The sequence below is a fragment of the Pseudophryne corroboree genome, chromosome 6, assembly GCF_028390025.1.
Source record: "Pseudophryne corroboree isolate aPseCor3 chromosome 6, aPseCor3.hap2, whole genome shotgun sequence".
In the NCBI taxonomy this organism is placed as follows: domain Eukaryota; kingdom Metazoa; phylum Chordata; class Amphibia; order Anura; family Myobatrachidae; genus Pseudophryne; species Pseudophryne corroboree.
The window spans coordinates 524,893,022-524,913,669 of NC_086449.1; the positions used below are offsets into that span (position 1 = coordinate 524,893,022).

The 20,648-nt window shown below is 45.6% G+C and overlaps 1 protein-coding gene across 2 annotated transcripts in view; it reads left to right on the forward strand.

The window, feature by feature from the left end:
- The window catches only part of TBK1 (TANK binding kinase 1), a 150,417-nt gene that overhangs the window by 67,682 nt on the left and 62,087 nt on the right, over nucleotides 1–20,648 (forward strand). The window contains exons 8-10 of one of the 2 annotated variants that reach the window (XM_063927542.1): nucleotides 9,147–9,326; nucleotides 14,971–15,167; nucleotides 15,645–15,703. In XM_063927542.1, the coding sequence (XP_063783612.1) occupies nucleotides 9,147–9,326; nucleotides 14,971–15,167; nucleotides 15,645–15,703 (436 nt within the window). The remainder of the gene's footprint in view (nucleotides 1–9,146; nucleotides 9,327–14,970; nucleotides 15,168–15,644; nucleotides 15,704–20,648) is intronic. The other variant, XM_063927541.1, reaches the window with a different exon arrangement.

The following is a 20,648-nucleotide window of genomic DNA, read 5'->3' on the forward strand; positions in this document are numbered from 1 at the left end:
CTCCGGGTCTCTGCTCCCGCATCTAACTACGACTTTTTTTAAAGTCGAATTGAGATGGTCGAAAAGGGGGCCAAAATCGTTTTCGACACAAGCACATGGATCGGCAGCTATTCCGCCGATCCACGTGCTTTTCGACAAGTCTAATTACTCGACTTGCCGAATAATTTGGGGTTAGATTGAATAGGTCGAAACCCCATCCGACCCCAAAAAGTCGAAAACTGGCGTCTTTTCGACATACTGCAGCTTTCAACTTCAATTGAATATACCCCCTAGTCTCTCTCTCCTTATCCTATTCAATAGCAGGGCCGTTTTTTTGCCTAGGTGAAAAATTCAGCAAGAGTGAAAAACGTGGATTGGCGAATCCACATGTTTTCTCACCTGCGCTGGCGAAAACAAATTTTAAGGCATTTTTTGCCACTGCCTTTTAACAAAAAAAAATAAAGCTATTGGTTAAAATTTTCCTAAAAAACTGGTGAAACCGGCCTCTATTGAATAAGCAGGGTGGTGAAATCAATAGCTTCGAGATTACCACACACAACAGCAGGTGTCATATATCAAATTAATCAGCACAGTGTTGCGAATAAGACGAATTTTCATTAAAAAAAATGCTCGACACTAACTGGGTTGCAAGGGACATGGCGGCTCACTCACGCCAGGCATCTAACGCAGCATGGTGTATTGAGCTTGGTGTATGAGGATGCATCTGTAACATCACTGACACTAGTGGGCGGACTCAGATTCTATGCCAGGGGTGGGGTACCTTTGGCCCTCCAGCTGTTGTTGAACTACACATACTAGCAGGCCCTGCTACAGTTTTGCTATTTGGTCATGCTAAAACTGTTGCAGGGCATGCTGGCATGTGTAATTCATCCACAGCTGGGGGGCCGCAGGTTCCCCACCCCTGGTCTATGCCAACTTAATGGCATCTTTTTTTTCACTACTTAGCCGAATGTATAGAGGTAAAAACACAGTGTGGTTCGCATTATCAGTATAGAGTCTGTGTATTGTCCTCATGTTTGAGCGGTACTCCCCGGATGTCTCTGTTTTGTCCCGCACAGTACATTCTGATAAGTTTGTATGCTTCAGGAAAACAAAATTAACCCTAAAGTTTATATCTGTCCCTCTCGGTTCCGTTATGAATGGTCGACCATGTTATGGTCGACAGTCATTAGGTCGACCACTATTGGTCGACGTGGACAAATGGTCGACACAAAAAGATGGTCGGCACATGAATAGGTCGACATGAGTTTTTTTGGTTACTTTTTTTTTGGGGTAGTTTTCTGCGTAAAGTGACGGGGAACCCCAATTAGTGCACCACGTCCCTTCGGGCAAGGTGCCTCGCTCTGCTACTGCTGTGCTCGGCACAGATTACGATCCACGTGGACTACGATTGGGAACAGTAAAGTATTGAAAAGTTCCACAAAAGAATCTTTTTTTTTTTTTTTTTAAACGCATGTCGACCTTGTATGTGTCGACCATTCCATGTGTCGACCCTGTGTCCATGTCGACCATGTCAATGTCGACTAATAGTGGTCGACCTTATGACTCGACCATAACATGGTCGACCATCCAAACGGATACCGTCCCTCTCATATGGAATGTAAATTGTAAGCTCCACTGGGTATGGACTGATACATGGACTGATCGACTGAAATATAATGTATCAAGCAGTGATAAAAGTGCAGAAGTGGACAGTTGTGGACATTTCCCATAGCAATCAGCTTTGAGATAGCATTTATCAAGTACATACTATAAAACGATAGGTAGAAGCTTATAGGTTGTCATGGGCAACTTCTCTACTGGTCCACTTCTCTACACTATTCACTACTTGATACATTAACCCCATTATCTGTAAAGTGCTGTGTAAATAACAGTGAAAACAGTATTTAAGGTAAAATGGGTTACTTACATATTGAAGTGAAAATTAGAAAAAGACATGTACACTATATGGACAAAAGTATTTGGACGCCTGACCATTACACCAACAGGGACTGTAATGACATTGTACTCAAATACATATACTTTAATATGGAGGTGGTCTCCTTTTGCAGCTTTATCAGCTTCCACTCTTCTTGGAAGGCTTTCCACAAGATTTTGGAGTGCTTCTGTGGGAATTTGTGCCCATTTATTCTGTAGAGCATTTATGAGGTCCGGCACTGATGTTGTACGAGAAGGTCTGGCTTGCAATCTCTGTTCCAATTCATCTCAGAGGTGCTTGATGGGTTTGAGGTCAGGGCTCTGTGCGTACCAGTAAGTTCTCCCACACCGAACTCATCAAACCATGTCTTTATAGTCATTGCTTTGTGCACTGGGGCACAGTTGTGTTGAAAAGAAAAGGGCATTCCTCAACTGTTGGAAGCATATCATTGTCCAAAATGGATTGGTATGCTGAAGCATTAAGATTGCCCTTCACTGGAGATAAGGGGCCTAACCCAAACCCTGAAAAACAGCCACACACCATTATCCCTCCTTCACCAGACTTCACAGTTGGCACAGTGCAGTCTGGCAGGTAACGTTCTCCCGGCATCCGCAAAACCCAGAGTCCCCCATCTGACCGCCAAACAGAGAAGCGTTGTGTCTGTGTGCTTTATACCACTCCATCTAACGCTTACCATTGGACTTGGTGATGTGAGGCTTGCATGCCGCTGCTCGGCCATGCAAACCCATTCCATTAAGCTCCCACCACAGTTTTTGTGATTACATTGATACCAGTGGAAGTTTTTGGAACTCTTCAGCTATGGCGACTTTAATACACCATGCGCCTTAGCAATCCCTTGACCCCGCTCTGTGATTTTACGTGGTCTTCCGCTTCGTGACTGAGTTGCTGTTCCTAAACGCTTTCACTTTCTAATAATATCACTTACAGGTGACTGTGGAATATCCAGCAGGGATGAAATTTCAAGAACCATCTTATTTCTAAGAGGGCAACATGTCAAAGTACCATGCTTGAAGTCACTGAGCTCTTCAGAACGACCTATTTTGTATCACAAATGTTTGCAAATGGAGACTGCATGGCTAGGTGCTTGATTTTATACACCTGTGGCAATGGGTATGATTGAAACATCTGAATTCAATAATTAAATAAACAGGTGTTGCCAAATACTTTTGTCCATATAGTGTATCTAAAATTAGAAACTAATATACTGTATTAAACAATTGCATATAGTGCATATATTTGTGTGGCAGGTCACCTGAATAATAGTTTTCATTTCTGCCATGGGTTGGGTACGGGATACCGGCAGTGACGAGGCCGGCAGTCAGAATACAGACTCCAAAATCCTGATGTATGAGCAACTAAACTAACTGTAACCCTTTTCTCCCGCAGCCTAACCCAAACCCTTCTCTCCCGCAGCCTAACTCTAACCCTGCATTGCTGGTACTCTTGCCACAATCTCTGTAGGGTCCTGGACAAGGAGGAATTTCATAACTTATTAAGGATTGTAGGAAAGCAGATAATCTTTATTATTTAGAATAATTCATGCCTTACTCGTGTAACTTATGTTCACCTAACTGTTAAGTATATTTCTCTAACGTCCTAGTGGATGCTGGGGACTCCGTAAGGACTATGGGGAATAGACGGGCTCCGCAGGAGACAGGGCACTTTAAGAAAGAATTTGGATACTGGTGTGCTCTGGCTCCTCCCTCTATGTCCCTCCTCCAGACCTCAGTTTGAATCTGTGCCTGGACGAGCTGGGTGCTACTTAGTGAGCTCTCCTGAGCTTGCTGTAAGAAAGTATTTTGTTAGGTTTTTTATTTTTTTTAGGGAGCTCTGCTGGCAACAGACTCCCTGCGTCGTGGGACTGAGGAGAGAGAAGCAGCCCTACTCTCTGAAGATAGGTCCTGCTTCTTAGGCTGCTGGACACCATTAGCTCCAGAGGGATCGTACACAGGATCTCACCCTTTGTCGTCCGATCCCGGAGCCGCGCCGCTGTCCCCCTCGCAGAGCCGGAAGACAGAAGCCGGGTGAAAGAAGCAAGAAGACTTCGAAATCGGCGGCAGAAGACTCCAGTCTTCATATGAGGTAGCGCACAGCACTGCAGCTGTGCGCCATTGCTCCTACACTACACCCACATACTCCGGTCACTGTAAGGGTGCAGGGCGAAGGGGGGGGGCGCCCTGGGCAGCAATTAGAGACCTCTTTGGCAAAAGTTTGCATAATATACTGTTGGGCACTGTATATATGTATGAGCCCTCGCCAAAATTGTACATGAAAGCGGGACAGAAGCCCGCCGTCGAGGGGGCGGGGCTTCTTCCTCAGCACTCACCAGCGCCATGTTTTTTCTCCACAGCACCGCTGAGAGAAAGCTCCCCAGTCTCTCCCCTGCAGTTACACGGTAGAAGAGGGTAAAAAGAGAGGGGGGGGCACATAATTAGGCGCAAAAATCAATATAAACAGCAGCTACTGGGTTAACTTTAAGTTACTGTGTTATTCCTGGGTTAATAGCGCTGGGGTGTGTGCTGGCATACTCTCTCTCTCTCTGTCTCTCCAAAGGGCCTTATGGGGGAATTGTCTTCAGATGAGCATTCCCTGAGTGTGTGGTGTGTCGGTACGTGTGTGTCGACATGTCTGAGGTAAAAGGCTCCCCTAAGGAGGAGATGGAGCAAATATGTGTGTGAGAGGGTGTCTCCGTCGACAATGCCGACACCTGTTTGGATATGTGTAATTAAGTGCTAAGGTGAATTTATTGCACAAAAGATTAGAGAACAGACAGGAAATCTACCCATGTCTGTCCCTATGTCGCAGAGACCTTCAGAGTCTCTCAATGCTCACTATCCAAAATAATAGACACTGATATCGACACGGAGTTTGACTCCAGTGTCAACTACGATTATGCAAAGTTACAGCCAAATTGGCAGAAAAGTATTCAATATATGATTATTGTAATAAAAGATTTTTTGCATATCACTGATGACTCATCTGTCCCTGACACAAGGGTACACATGTTTAAGGGGAAGAAAGCTGAGGTAAATTTCCCTCCTCTCATGATGATAAAGAGCGGGAATCTCCAGACAAGAGACTGCAGTTTCCCACAAAGAATTCTCAGTCAGTATCCTTTCCCCACTAGGGCCAGGATATGATGGGAATCTTCCCCTAGGGTGTCACGTTTGCCCAAAAGGTAGCCCTGACGTAACAGCTATTCTCGGGGATCCTGCAGATAGCGTGCACATTCTGGTACACTACTCAGACCGGCGATTGTGTCGGCATGGGTTTATAGCGCTGTGGCAGCGTGGACAGGTACCTTATCAGCAGAGATTGAGACCCTAGTATGCATATAGATATATATATGTATATATTAAAGATGCTGTCTAAAGAGATATGTATATATAAAACATGCCCAAAGAGACATGAGTATACTGGGTCCTAGAGTCAAAGCTATGTCGATTTCTGGTTGACGTGTCCTGTAGAATATGCAATGGACAGATGATGCCGACTTAAGAGGCATATGGAAGGCTGAGGATTGTGTGGAGAAGGGTTCTCGGACCTGGTCTCCACAGCTATAGCTGGTAATTCTGATATTTTGCCTTATATTCCTGCACAGCCTAGGAAAGCACGACATTATCAAATGCAGCCTTTCGAATAAAGAAACAAGAAAGTCCGAGGTGCGTCCTTTCTTGCCAGAGGCGGGGGCAGAGGAAAGAAGCTGCACAACACAGCTAGTTCCCAGGAACAGAAGTCCTCCCCGGCCTCTACAAAAATCCACCGCATGTCGCTGGGGCTCCACAGGCGGAGCTAGGCCCGGTGGGGGCACGCCTTCGTAAGTTCAGCCACAAGTGGGTTCACTCCCTGTTAGATCCCTGGGCAATAGATATTGTGTCTCAGGGATACAAGCTGGACTTTGAGAAGATGCCCCCTCACCGACGGCCCTGCCGGCTTCCCCCCACGAGAGGGAAACTGTGTTAACTGCAATTCACAAATTGTATCTTCAACAGGTGGTGGTCAAGGTTCCCCTCCTTCAACAAGGAGGGGGTTATTATTCGACCATGTTGTAGTCCCGAAACCAGACGGTTCGGTCAGACCCATATTGAATTTAAAATCCCTGAACATATACCTGAAAAGGTTCAAGTTCAAGATGGAATCGCTAAGAGCGGTCATTGCAAGCCTGAAAGGGGGAGATTTTATGGTGACTTGGGACATCAAGGATGCATACCTTCATGTCCCCATTTATCCACCTCATCAGGCGTACCTCAGAATTGCGGTATGGGATTGTCATTACCAATTTCAGACGTTGCCGTTTGGTCTCTCCACGGCCTTGAGAATATTCACCAAGGTAATGGCGAAAATGATGGTGCTCCTGCGGAAGCAAGGTGTCACTATTATCACGTACTTGGACGATCTCCTCATAAAAGCGAGATCAAGAGAGCAGTTGCTGAACAGCGTATCACTTTCTCTGGAAGTGTAACGGCAACACGGCTGGTTTCTATATATTCCAAAGTCGCAGTTGGTTCCTACAGCTCATCTGCCTCTCCTAGGCATGATCCTAGACACAGACCAGAAAAGGGTTTAGCTCCCGATAGAGAGAGCTCAGGAGCTCGTGACACTGGTCAGGAATCTATTAAAACCAAAACAGGTGTCAGTGCATCACTGCACTCGAGTCCTGGGAAGGAGGGTGGCATCATACGAGGCCATTCCCTTCGGCAGGTTCCATGCGAGGACCTTCCAATGGGACTTACTGGACAAGTGGTCCGGATCACATCTTCAGATGCATCGGTTAATCACCCTATACCCCAGGGCCAGGGTGTCTCTCCTATGGTGGCTGCAGAGTGCTCACCTTCTCGAAGGTCGCAGATTCGGCATTCAGGACTGGGTCCTGGTGACCACGGATGCAAGCCTCCGAGGGTGGGGGGCAGTCACACAGGGAAGAAATTTCCAAGGGCTGTGGTCAAGGCAGGAGACTTGCCTTCACATCAGTATCCTGGAACTAAGGGCCATATACAACGCCCTAAGTCAAGAGGAGTCCCTGCTTCGTGACCAACCGGTTCTGATTCAGTCAGACAATATCACCGCAGTGGCTCATGTAAACCGCCAAGGCGGCACAAGGAGCAGGGTGGCGATGGTAGAAGCCACCAGAATTCTTCGCTGGGCGGAGAATCACGTAAGCGCACTGTCAGCAGTGTTCATTCCGGGAGTGGACAACTGGGAAGCAGACTTCCTCAGCAGGCACGACCTCCACCCGGGAGAGTGGGGACTTCATCAAGAAGTCTTCATGCAGATTGCAAGTCGGTGGGAACTGCCACAGGGGGACATGATGGCATCCCGCGTCAACAAAAAGCTGTAGAGATATTGCGCCAGGTCAAAAGACCCTCAGGCGATAGCTGTGGACGCACTGGTGACACCGTGGGTCTATGTATTTCCTCCTCTTCCTCTCATACCCAAGGTGCTGAGAATCATAAGGAAAAGAGGAGTGAGAACAATACTCTTTGTTCCGGATTGGCCAAGAAGGACTTGGTATCCAGATCTGCAAGAAATGCTCACAGAGGACCCGTGGCCTCTGCCTCTAAGACAGGACTTGTGCAACAGGGGCCCTGTCTGTTCCAAGACTTACCGCGTCTGCGTTTGACGGCATGGCGGTTGAACGCCGGATCCTAGCAGAAAAAGGCATTCCGGATTAGGTCATTCCTACGCTGATAGAGGCTAGGAAGGATGTGACGGCTCAACATTATCTCCATATATGGCGAAAATATGTTGCTTGGTGTGAGGCCAGGAATGCCCCTACGAAGGAATTCCAGCTGGGCCGTTTCCTTCACTTTCTACAGTCGGGAGTGACTTTGGGCCTGAAATTGGGTTCCATTAAGGTCCAGATTTCGGTCCTATCCATTTTCTTTCAAAAAGAACTGGCTTCTCTTCCTGAAGTTCAGACGTTGTAAAGGGAGTGCTGCATATTCAGCCCCCTTTTGTGCCTCCAGTGGCACCTTGGGATCTTAACGTGGTGTTGAGTTTCCTGAAGTCACACTGGTTTGAGCCACTCAAAACCGTGGAGTTAAAATTTCTCACGTGGAAGGTGGTCATGCTATTAGCCTTGGCTTCAGCTAGGCGTGTGTCAGAATTAGCGGCTTTGTCACATAAAAGCCCCTATCTGGTTTTCCATATGGACAGGGCAGAATTGCGGACCCGTCCACAATTTCTGCCAAAAGTGGTGTCATCTTTTCATATGAACCAACCTATTGTGGTGCCGGTGGCTACTCGTGACTTGGAGGATTCAGAGTTGCTGGATGTGGTCAGGGCTTTGAAGGTTTATGTAGCCAGAACGGCTAGAGTCAGGAAAACGGAGTCGCTGTTTATCCTGTATGCATCCAACAAGCTGGGTGCTCCTGCTTCAAAGCAAACTATTGCTCGCTGGATCTGTAACACGATTCAGCAGGCTCATTCTGCGGCTGGATTGCCGCTTCCAAAATCAGTAAAAGCCCACTCCACAAGGAAGGTGGGCTCTTCTTGGGCGGCTGCCCGAGGGGTCTCGGCATTACAGCTTTGCCGGGCAGCTACTTGGTCAGGTTCAAACACTTTTGCAAAGTTTTACAAGTTTGATACCCTGGCTGAGGAGGACCTTGTGTTTGCTCATTCGGTGCTGCAGAGTCATCCGCACTCTACCGCCCGTTTGGGAGCTTTGATATAATCCCCATGGTCCTTACGGAGTCCCCAGCATCCACTAGGACGTTAGAGAAAATAAGATTTTACTTACCGGTAAATCTATTTCTCGTAGTCCGTAGTGGATGCTGGGCGCCCGTCCCAAGTGCGGACTTCTTCTGCAATACTTGTATATAGTTATTGCTTAAATAAGGGTTATGTTGTGGTTGCATCAGGGTTGATCTGATGCTCCGTTGTTGTTCATACTGTTAACTGGGTAAGTTTATCACAAGTTATACGGTGTGATTGGTGTGACTGGTATGAGTCTTGCCCTGGATTCCAAAATCCTTTCCTTGTACTGTCAGCTCTTCCGGGCACAGTTTCTCTAACTGAGGTCTGGAGGAGGGACATAGAGGGAGGAGCCAGAGCACACCAGTATACAAATTCTTTCTTAAAGTGCCCTGTCTCCTGCGGAGCCCGTCTATTCCCCATGGTCCTTACGGAGTCCCCAGCATCAACTACGGACTACGAGAAATAGATTTACCGGTAAGTAAAATCTTATTATTTCCTCTTCTATTTCCAGTGGTTTGCAATTTCTATTCACACCAGTGCTGGCAAATATTCTAGAAGCTGACCAGGAGAAATGTTGGGGTTTTGACCAGTTCTTTGCAGTAACTAATGATATTTTCCATCGGATTGTAGTTAATGTCTTCTCACTTCAGCAAATGACACTCCACAAGATATACATTCATGCTTATAATATGTAAGTCCATGCTATATATTTTTGTCAAAAGATCAGTTTTATGACTCGCCTACAGAGATTAGCAGGTTAGGGCACCTGAATTCTGTATTTATTTGTATTTTATATTCACACCAACCCTGTCTGTCAGTCATACCCACTAAATCACTGGACCTTGGAGGGCCATCTTATGTCTTCATATTAGTGAGCTTGGCTCACAAATGTGGCACTAGACCATAGGGCCATTTGTTATACTACTAAGTGTATGCATACATTACGTGTGCTACTTAATGCAGGAGCCATTTTACTCCAACCTGATAAGATGTTTGTGCATTATAATTGGTTACTGCTCAAGGTCCCTGAGGGGCACAAACAATTTGAATTGGTTATCGGCTACACGTTCAATTGAACATAGGCCGGTATCCAATTAGGTACGGTAAATTACTGCAGCTAATGTAATGGGGCTATCCCATTATCCCCGATACACGGCACTTATCAGGGATTATGCTTCGGGTGCCTCTGGTACCCGAAGCATAATCTGCAATAAACCATCATCGGCGCTACAATAACACATGGGAATGGGAACTTAACCTGAATCACATGTATTATTGCACGATCACAGCAAGATTTTTGACCTATCGTCCAAAAATGCACCTATCAGGCCATTTTTATCAGCCAAAAAAGAATTGCACCTAATAGGATACCGGCTATAGGGGTATATGCAATTGCGGTCGAATTGCCGCAAATGTCGAAAAACGGGGCATTTTCGACACAAAAAAATAATTCGACAATGCAATACGTTAAAAATGCAATACAAAAAAACGGCCGTTTCAAATTCGACTTTTTGCATTTCGACAGTTGTCAAATTCGACATGTCTGCAATGGTAAAAATGTGGCTTTTCGACAAAAGTATATTCAATTGAAGAATGTCGATTCGACAACAGTGCTTTTCGACCGTCCTTTCGTCAATTTCAGTCCGCCTCATGTTGCTGGCGGGATCTAATAAAAATTTTTAAAAACATGGTTTTTTTTTGTGTGTTTTTTATTGCTAATAGCATATCTATTTATATTAGAAGGGATTATGTACTTGGTTTGTCTATTAGGAGCCACAAGTATTATTTATATATTTTTTAAAAGAATATTATAATTTTTTACTGACTAAAATATTATGGAGAGATCAGAGCATGTTTTTCAGTGGGAAGGGGTGGGAATGTGTAAAAAAAAATCCTGAAAAAAAATGCGTGGGGTCCCTCCTCCTAAGCATAACCATCCTCGGGCTCTTTGAGCCGGTCCTGGTTGTAAAAATACGGGGGGGAAAATGACAGGGGATCCCCCGTATTTTCACAACCAGCACCGGGCTCTGCGTCCGGTCCTGGTGCCAAAAATACGGTGGACAAAAAACGTAGGGGTCCCCCGTATTTTTAACACCAGCACCGGGCTCCACTAGTCAGAGAGATAATGCCACAGCCGGGGGACACTTTTATATCAGTCCCTGCGGCCGTGGCATTAAATCACCAACTAGTCACCCCTGACCGGGGTACCCTGGAGGAGTGGGGACCCCTTAAATCAAGGGGTCCCCCTCCAGCCACCCAAGGGCCAGGGTGAAGCCCGAGGCTGTCCCCCTATCCCCCCCCCCCATCCAAAGGCTGCGGATGGGGGGCTGATAGCCAAGTGACAAAAATAAAGAATATTGTTTTTTTGTAGCAGAACTACAAGTCGCAGCAAGCCTCCCCCGCAAGCTGGTACTTGGAGAACCACAAGTACCAGCATGCAGGGGGGGGGGGGGGAATGGGCCCGCTGGTACCTGTAGTTCTACTGCAAAAAAAATACCCAAATAAAAACAGTACACGCACACCGTGATAGTAAAACTTTATTACATACATGCATGCCGATACACACATACTTGCCTATGTTCACACGCTGACTCGGTCCACTTCTCCAAGTAGAATCCACGGGGTACCTGAAAATAAAATTATACTCCCCAAAATCCTGTGTAGATCTGCCCTCTTCAGAGCTTGTAGTCCACGTACTTGGCAAAATAATAAAACGCAAAAACCCGGACCACGCACTGAAAGGGGTCCCATGTTTACACATGGGTCCCCTTTCCCCGACTGCTGAGACCCCCCGTGACTCCTGTCACAGAGGGTCCCTTCGGCCAATCAGGGAGCGCCACGTCGTAACACTCTCCTGATTGGCTGTGCGCGTCTGAGCTGTCAGACGGCGCATAGCACTATGCCGCTCCATTATCTTCAATGGTGGGAACTTTGCGGTCAGCGGTGAGGTTACTCGCTGTCAACCGCTGACCGCAAAGTTCCCACCATTGAAGATAATGAAGCGGCATAGTGCTATGCTCCGTCTGACAGCTCAGACGCGCACAGCCAATCAGGAGAGTGCCACGACGTGGCGCTCCCTGATTGGCCGAAGGGACCCTCTGTGACAGGAGTCACGGGGGGTCTCAGCAGTCGGGGAAAGGGGTCCCATGTGTAAACATGGGACCCCTTTCAGTGCGTGGTCCGGGTTTTTGCGTTTTATTATTTTGCCAAGTACGTGGATTACAAGCTCTGAAGAGGACAGATCTACACAGGATTTTGGGGAGTATAATTTTATTTTCAGGTACCCCGTGGATTCTACTTGGAGAAGTGGACCGAGTCGGCGTGTGAACATAGGTAAGTATGTGTGTGTCGGCGTGCATATATGTAATAAAGTTTTACTATCACGGTGTGCGTGTACTGTTTTTATTTGGGTATTTTTTTTGCAGTAGAACTACAGGTACCAGCGGGCCCGTTTCCCCCCGCATGCTGGTACTTGTGGTTCTCCAAGTACCAGCTTGTGGGGGAGGCTTGCTGGGACTTGTAGTTCTGCTACAAAAAACAATATTCTTTATTTTTGTCACTTGGCTATCAGCCCCCCATCCGCAGCCCTTGGATCAGGGGGACAGCCTCGGGCTTCACCCCTGGCCCTTGGGTGGCTGAAGAGGGGGGGACACCCCTTGATTTAAGGGGTCCCCACTCCTCCAGGGTACCCCGGCCAGGGGTGACTAGTTAGTGATTTAATGCCACGGCCGCAGGGACAGATATAAAAGTATCCCCCGGCTGTGGCATTATCTCTCGGACTAGTGGAGCCCGGTGCTGGTGTTAAAAATACGGGGGACCCCTACGTTTTTTGTCCCCTGTATTTTTGGCACCAGGACCGGACGCAGAGCCCGGTGCTGGTTGTGAAAATACGGGGGATCCCCTGTCATTTCCCCCCCCCCGTATTTTTACAACCAGGACTGGCTCAAAGAGCCCGAGGCTGGTTATGCTTAGGAGGGGGGACGCCACGCATTTTTTTTCAGGATTTTTTACACCCTTTTGTACCGTCCATGAAGTCAAATCCAGGACGCACACTATCGTCAATTGGTCCGTTTTTCGACAGCGGGACTGTCGAATCCGTTTTTTTTTTTAATATGTCGAATTCGGGTCCCGGCGGGAGGGTGTCTGACTGTCGAATTGTGTCGAATTAAAAAACGGTCGAATTCCAGCCGGATTTCGACCGCAATTGCATATACCCCATAGTGTTAAATGAGAAATTATAAGAATCACCTGCTATTGTATGTCAAAAATATATATTTTTTAATTTACATTTTATTGTGTCTGTATTCATTATGTTAGAAATAATATTTTATTAGACTGTTTAAAAAACTACTTTTGTAACTAACAAAACATTATATACATAAAATAAATCTACACTTTGATTGGCTAGTCTAAAAAATATGAACATTACCAATTGTAAAACGTAAGCCTATACATGTTGCAAAAAGTTGTCTATGCCGGAAAGGTTTAAAAATGTTAAATTTTTTAGTGGTAATTGTAATGTAGCAATTGCAAATTATAATACAGTATACATTTAGAGTCCCAAGAATGTGGTCACCACTTGATACAGTTTAAACCATTGTCAGGGCTATATAGAAGTTTGACAGGCCAAGATACTGGGTGTGGTATGGAATGCCGGCGGTCGGGCTCCCGGCGACCAGCATACCGGCGCCGGGAGCCCGACCGCCGGCTTACCGACAGTGTGGCGAGCGCAAATGAGCCCCTTGCGGGCTCGCTGCGCTCGCCACGCTGCGGGCACGGTGGCGCGCTATTTTATTCTCCCTCCAAGGGGGTCGTGGACCCCCACGAGGGAGAATAAGTGTCAGTATGCCGGCTGTCGGGATTCTGACGCCGGTATACTGTGCGCCGGGATACCGACAGCCGGCATACTGAAGACCACCCCAAGATACTGTGTGGCAGTGATTTTCAACTTTTTTTTACTCGCGGCACACCGAACAATATTTTAAAATTGCCAAGACGCACCATCAGTTCCCCCACAGAAAAAAACGAAGAAGAAAAAACACACATTGGCCCTCACAGTAAAAAACAAATCCACACATACATTGGCCTACACAGAAAAAACAATCACATTGCTACCCACATAAATCATGTTGCTCCCTACATAAATCCTTTTGCTTCCCACATGAATTACAGGTTGAGTATCCCTTATCCAAAATGCTTGGGACCAGAGGTATTTTGGATATCGGATTTTTCCGTATTTTGGAATAATTGCAAACCATAATGAGATATCATGGTGATGGGACCTAAATCTAAGCACAGAATGCATTTATGTTACATATACACCTTATACACACAGCCTGAAGGTAATTTTAGCCAATATTTTTTACAACTTTGTGCATTAAATAAAGTGTGTACATTCACACAACTCATTTATGTTTCATATACACCTTATACACACAGCCTGAAGGTCATTTAATACAGTATTTTTAATAACTTTGGGTAATAAACAAAGTTTGTGTACATTGAGCCATCAAAAAACAAAGGTTTCATTATTTCACTCTCACTCAAAAAAGTCCGTATTTCGGAATATTCCGTATTTCGGAATATTTGGATATGGGATACTCAACCTGTATTCACATTGTTCCCCCCATAAATCCTATTGTTCCCCATAGGAGAAATAACATAACAAATATTATCCCCTACCGGTCAGCTGTCCTCCTCCCTGTCCCTCAGTGGCGGTGGTTGTTCATAGTGGAGTGCTGCGAGTTCTGAGCAGCGGGCGGTCGGGCAGGTGTGGATGTGGGTGGGCAAGGAAAGCTGGGTATGCAGGCGGGAACTGGAAGATGTGTGGGCTGGCTGGGTGGTGAGACGTGGCGGCTGTGACCTATGATATCACACCGTCGCGTCACCAAGGCATAAGTTATGGCTGGGGCATGATTGATCCTGATCCTCCGCGGCACACCTTGCAACTGGTCGCGGCACACTGGTTGAAAAAAGCCTGCTGTATGGTGTGGCTTAATTCCCAGTGATATTCAGGAAGATTGTGCATGTGCACTAGAGAGCAAAGTCTCTGGCACAGTACCATCTTAAAGATGTCACTGCAGACGAGAGACTCTTACCAGAGCAGGGCAAGTTCGGGTGGTGGGAGGGGGGGAGCTGGCCCTAGTAAGCCCGGGCAAGGGTAATTAGTACCCACTCTCCCGAGTCCTCACTCTTTGCAGCACTGACCATTTAACACTAGACCATTTTAACACTAGACCATAAATGAAAACATGCAAAATTCAGTTTACAAGAATTTATTGGGACATGCTCCAGTGTTTGTGGTGTTAGTTATGGTGTCTTGTAATGTGTAACAGGCCAGCAGAGTTCCATGACCTGGTGTATAAGCAGACAAAGATCCCATCCCAGAACCAAGAGCTGCTCTATGAAGGAAGAAGACTGGTATTAGAAGCAGGCAGACTGGCCCAGCACTTCCCTTTGACCACAGAAGAAAACCCTATTATTGTGATCACAAGAGAGATGGTGACCATCATTGGGCTACGATATGAGGAAAGTAAGTTGGAGAATTAATACAATAATGTAAAAGTTTCCTGAGTAATTTCAGCTATATGCACCAATCACTTAGACACAATTGTTGCGCACATATTTTGGCCTGAACCAGTATGGCTGCCTCTTGTTGGGTGTAGGTAATGGCTGCCTCTTGCTGGGTGTAGGTGATGGGCATTTTAATAATCAGTTAGTGTGTATTCTTTGCACTACTTTTCTCTTCCTCCTAACCTCTTAATCCTTGCATACTAGCTTATCATATTCGTTATTTGTCTGTTTTGCTGAATTTGCAATACATGGAAATATTGCATTAAAAAGTGGCAAAAACAATCTACATTTTTTTTTTAAAGACATTTCTCTTGACTCTTGCATGGTGTGGTCACTACACTATATATAATTATTAAATCTAATTATAACAAAAGTAAAATAAAATGATCATTTAAAGGTAAGCTGTCAGTTTAATCAAAATATATTTTTTTTACAGTACCGCTAATGAAACTTCAAACGCATTACGACTTGGATATAGATGCCAACATGGCCAAGGTTGGTATGGATTTTATTAACTGCTATTTACTTTGCTCACCATCCTATATTATCATTAATTTCCCATTTAGGGATCTGTATTAAAACCTGGAGAAAGTGTAGAGAGGTAAAGTACAAACCAATCATCGCCTGTTAATTTTCAAACACAGATTGTAAAGTGACAGGAACTGATTGTTGCTACTTAATCTCTCTCCACTTTATCTTTCCCCCCAGCCCTTAGGGTAGTGCTACAGTTAAGGGGGGTACTCACGGGAGAGATGTGTGCTGAGCGATCTTAACACAGACCGCTCAGCACACATCTCTCACCCCGCTCAGCACAGCGCGATGTGCTGAGCGAGGGGGAAAGCCGACGGGGTGCAGCTCACTTCACACAACGGTGAAGTGAGCGACCCGCTAGATTGAGCCTGCATGCAGGCTCAATCTAGCACCGGCGATAGCGATGCCTATCGCTGGAGGGCATACACACGGCAGATCCGTGCTTTAAATCTAAGCAATCTAGCAAGATTGCTTAGATTTTAAGCACGGATCTCTCCATGTGTACCCCCCTTTAGCGGCGAAGTTCTGTTGGAATATGCAGTCAGGGAAGTCTGTCTTATAGAGGTGTGAGCTAAATCCAAATAAAATGTCTGTGCCTTAATGGCCTGAAAAACAGTGGAGCTACACACCAAACCTCGTACTGAATTCAGTCAACTCTTTAGAGTTCTCCTGGAAGCTGACTGTTATTGTTTCTCACAACTTTGAGCAGAACTTGCATTGTACATAGGGGGTCATTCCGAGTTGATTGCTCGCTAGCTGTTTTTAGCAGCCGTGCGAACGCATAGTCGCCGCCCACAGGGGAGTGTATTTTAGCTTTGCAAGTGTGCGAACGCCTGTGCAGCCGAGCACTACAAAAATAGTTTGTGCAGTTTCTGAGTAGGTCTGAACTTAGCCGCTGCGATCACTTCAGCCTGTCCGGTCCCGGAATTGACATCAGACACCCGCCCTTCAAACACTTGGACACTCCTGCGTTTTTCCAACCGCTCCCTGAAAATGGTCAGTTGACACCCATAAACGCCTTCTTCCTGTCAATCTTCTTGCGATCGGCTCTGCGAATGGATTCTTCGTTAAATTCATCGCCCAGCAACGATCCGCTTTGTATCCGTACGACACGCCTGCGCATTGCGGTGCATGCGCAGTAGTGACCTGATCGCTGCACTGCGAAAAACGTCAGTGTGCAATCAGGTCAGAATGACCCCCATAGTCTGTAGTTATTGTTGTATCACTGCCCACTCATTTTGGTTTCCTATTTAACTTCTATACTGTAGATGCACAGATCCCAAAAAGAGTTTGTGGCAAGCAAAAAAAAGTTATCTACAGTAAAATGACTCTCTCTTACTTTTATTGAATGAGAAATAGGGGGGAGTTCGGTTGGCCCTGATTCATTTTTTGAGTGCAAAATATTTGACACTTTCGAGATTTTATGAACTTTTCTGTGTTATTTTGAGGGTGTGAGGAATTCAATTAGAGCCCGGTTGTACATCTGAAAAATTATCTGTTTTCAGGAGAAAACATACAGCATCTGTGATAAGTTCACGGACCTATGTGTTTTCAGTTCCGCGATCGTGGCTGTTTATCAGGGATTTAGTTTTGGAGCCTTCTGAGGTCCCAAAAAAAACAGATAATGGTTGCGACTGGCTGACTTCCGGGCTAATTGGATAGCCCTGGGGGGTCAATTACCAGTGGTAAATTATTGCGGCTAATTGAATTCTCCCCCATTAATCAGCCCCTGTGCTTATGTGTGAGTGTTATGCTATCCAGACATAACTAATTGTTCTGTAGTTGCTACAGCATCACTTTTGTTTCACTCTTTACTAGTGTAAATGTAGCATTCCTATGTTACTGTATACATAGAAAGCTTTATGCAAAATACTTTTATAATGTGTTTTAAATATTTACATGAACTGCTGTAAAAGATTTCCTTTGTCACCCTCTGCCAATAACTTGCCATTAATATTAAGAAAAATTTTCACACTTCTAGATTTTCTTAATGTCATGTTCAGTTAGTGTGCCAGTGTAACCAGGAAAGACTCTTGTTTTTATTTCATAGTGTACCCAGATGAATCTTATATTGTTTTTGGGACTCAGATTTTTTTTCTTTTACTGTCATTGCGTAGCGAATATCTGGTAAAATGGGGAAAAAAATGTTTTTAATAATTTTCCATAGTTCCTTTCTTGCCATTAGTACACACCCAAAATCTTACACCAAACCCTAACTGGCTTGTTCAGGTACCAAATATTTATACTTACAGTATCTATACATAAGCTAAGATATGTAGAATTAAGTAAAATATGCTGTTCCAGCATTATGGTAAGCTTGGCATGGGGCTTTAAGACCCTACTACATCTAATATACTATACATTAAAAACATAGTATGGATGGAGGCCTAGTTGTTAATGGACTAACAAGCATCGTATCCTGTGTACATCTGTTTACCAGCTCAGCTTCCCCATCTTCTCAGATCTTGTATGGCAACTGGGCTGTACATATTAACGCCCTCCCCGCAATGTATATTACTATTCCCCCTTTTTGTTTATAAGCAAAATAAGTACAAAAGCCTACAACCTAATCCTGCTCTGTGGATTTCGCATCATTCATCTATGCCTTGTCTGCATCTCAATGCACTTGGGTATGGTTTATGAGCCGCATTAGGCAGGAGAAAGCCTGTTTATGTGTTGTGTTAGTGGTCTGGAGGCACAGAAATTCACTTGTCATCTTATTTGCTTGGCAGCCTTTCTCTGAGTGTGATAAGCTGTAATAGTTGTGGCTGAGTGTGGAACCACAAGACCGTTGAATCTGGATTCTGTTAACCAGAACCCGCTTAAATGTAACCACCTCTGCCCTTGTTCCCATTCTCTCTGTGGATTTGCTGTCTACCAGCCATCCTTTGGTATTCCGGTGCCTTCAGAACTGTTCTTTACTTTTCAAATCCTTTCTTGGAAAACATCAATGCTGTACAAAAATTAGGAGTCCTCCATTTACCTCCACTAGCACCGGACGTCTTTTTTTTTTTTTTTTTGCACCTACATATACAAGTGTCATATATCCAATTAATCAACACAGTCTCCTGGCAGCATCGTGTCACAACTAAGACAAATTTATTCGGGTAAAAGGAAGCAAAAAAGACTCCAGATGCTAGCAGTGTCTTACGTGACCTGGCGTGTCAAGCGGAGCTCTTTGGCCCGACTGTAGAAAAGGTGTATGAAGACACATCAGTAGTACTGAATAAAGTATGACATCTAATGTTTGCATCTCCTTTCAACGCAAGGATCCTTGACTTTTGCTAAAGCCTAATATTCTCTGTGCTGGTAGCAGCAAGGTTGTCTGTGGAGAAAACCAGGGTTTCTTAAGGCCAAGCTTTCAACTGAAATGTCAGCCTACTTTTAAAAATAGTTATTTGAGACATCGATTAAGCCAGATAAACAGCCTCACACCAACCATGGGAGAAACCAGTCAAAGTGGAGATGCAGATTCTTTGCAAATAACCAGCAATCTATCACCCTGCACTCTCTATCATTTCAGTCCTATTGTTGCAACTCCTGCCTGGATACTGACCTTCCTTGTTAGCTGCCTGAGCTGACCTTTGTCTTTAAACTAATTTTGGATACATCTATCAAAGCTCAGAGAGAGGTAAAGTGGAGAGAGATAAAGTTGGTACTGTATCTCTCTCCAGTTTACATCTTTCCAAGCTTTGATAAATCTCCTCCACAATATGACAAAAGTTGATGGAGCTGTTTCTTAACTATAGAGAGAATAACTAGGACTGTAAGAGGGATATTGGGGAATTAGGATGATGTATAGACGGGGTCCAAAGGAGCCGGTGCACTTTAAATTTCTTCACTGGGTGTGCTGGCTCCTCCCCTCTATGCCCCCTCCCACAGGCAGTGGGATGGTTGTTCAGCAGGGCACTGCACCTTAGCGGTCACAGTCGCAGCACACTGCACACCCCTAACATTGCCTGAAGGTGACGACAGTGGTAAGCACAAACCGGGGGCCCCGCTAGGGTGGTCCCCTGGTTCTTGGTGTGGCAAAGATGCAGGGGAGGCACACGGGACCTTCCTGGGGCAGGACTCGCTATGGCTCCCCTGTGTATACTGGCAGCGGTAGTGAAAACTAACACTTGCTGTGATGTTTTACACTTATATGGAGACTTTGCCAGTATAAATATCACTGAAGCTCCGGCGCCATTACAGGGGGCGGAGCTTCCTCAGAGCGGGACCAATGGCGTTTTGGCGCCTTCCTCTGCTCACAGCGGCAGCAGCAGGCACACACTGCTCCTCCAGACACTCAGGATATGCAGGAAAACTGGTGCTGGGGTGTAGCAAAGGGGGAGCGTCGCTATTGTATACAATATGTATCCTGAAAAGGACTAATACTCCAGTGTTACACTGTGATATAACAGCTTGCAGCCTCACTGGGGCTGTTTAGCTTGGGTGTGCTGTTCCCTTCTCTCTGTCTCCCTCTCACATATAGTAAGGGCAGGCTTGCTATAGTATTACTTGTCTGTGTGTATGTGTATATAAGTGTTGTTTACTGTAAATATGGTAAAACACCAATTATGCAGTGTATGTCACACTACATTCTCTCCCTCTACATCTGGTTCCATATCATGTGAACAATGCAGCCAGTCCTCACAACTCAGTGAGGGGGTTGGGGGGGAGGGTCAAGAGCCTTCCTGGCTAGGTGCCATAAAATCCATGATGTCAGATATGTCATCTCGGCTCACTGCTGATACTCAGAAAACTCAACAACCGCAGCAGGCTGTTGCAGACCTAGCTGCAAGGGCAGATGTTCCACAGCCCCCCCTCTCTAGATAAGGACCACAGAAGCGTGGGTTACCTGCTTTACTTTCAGACTCGGATGAGGAAATACAGGAGGAGGGGGAGGAATTAGATCCTGTTACTGGGG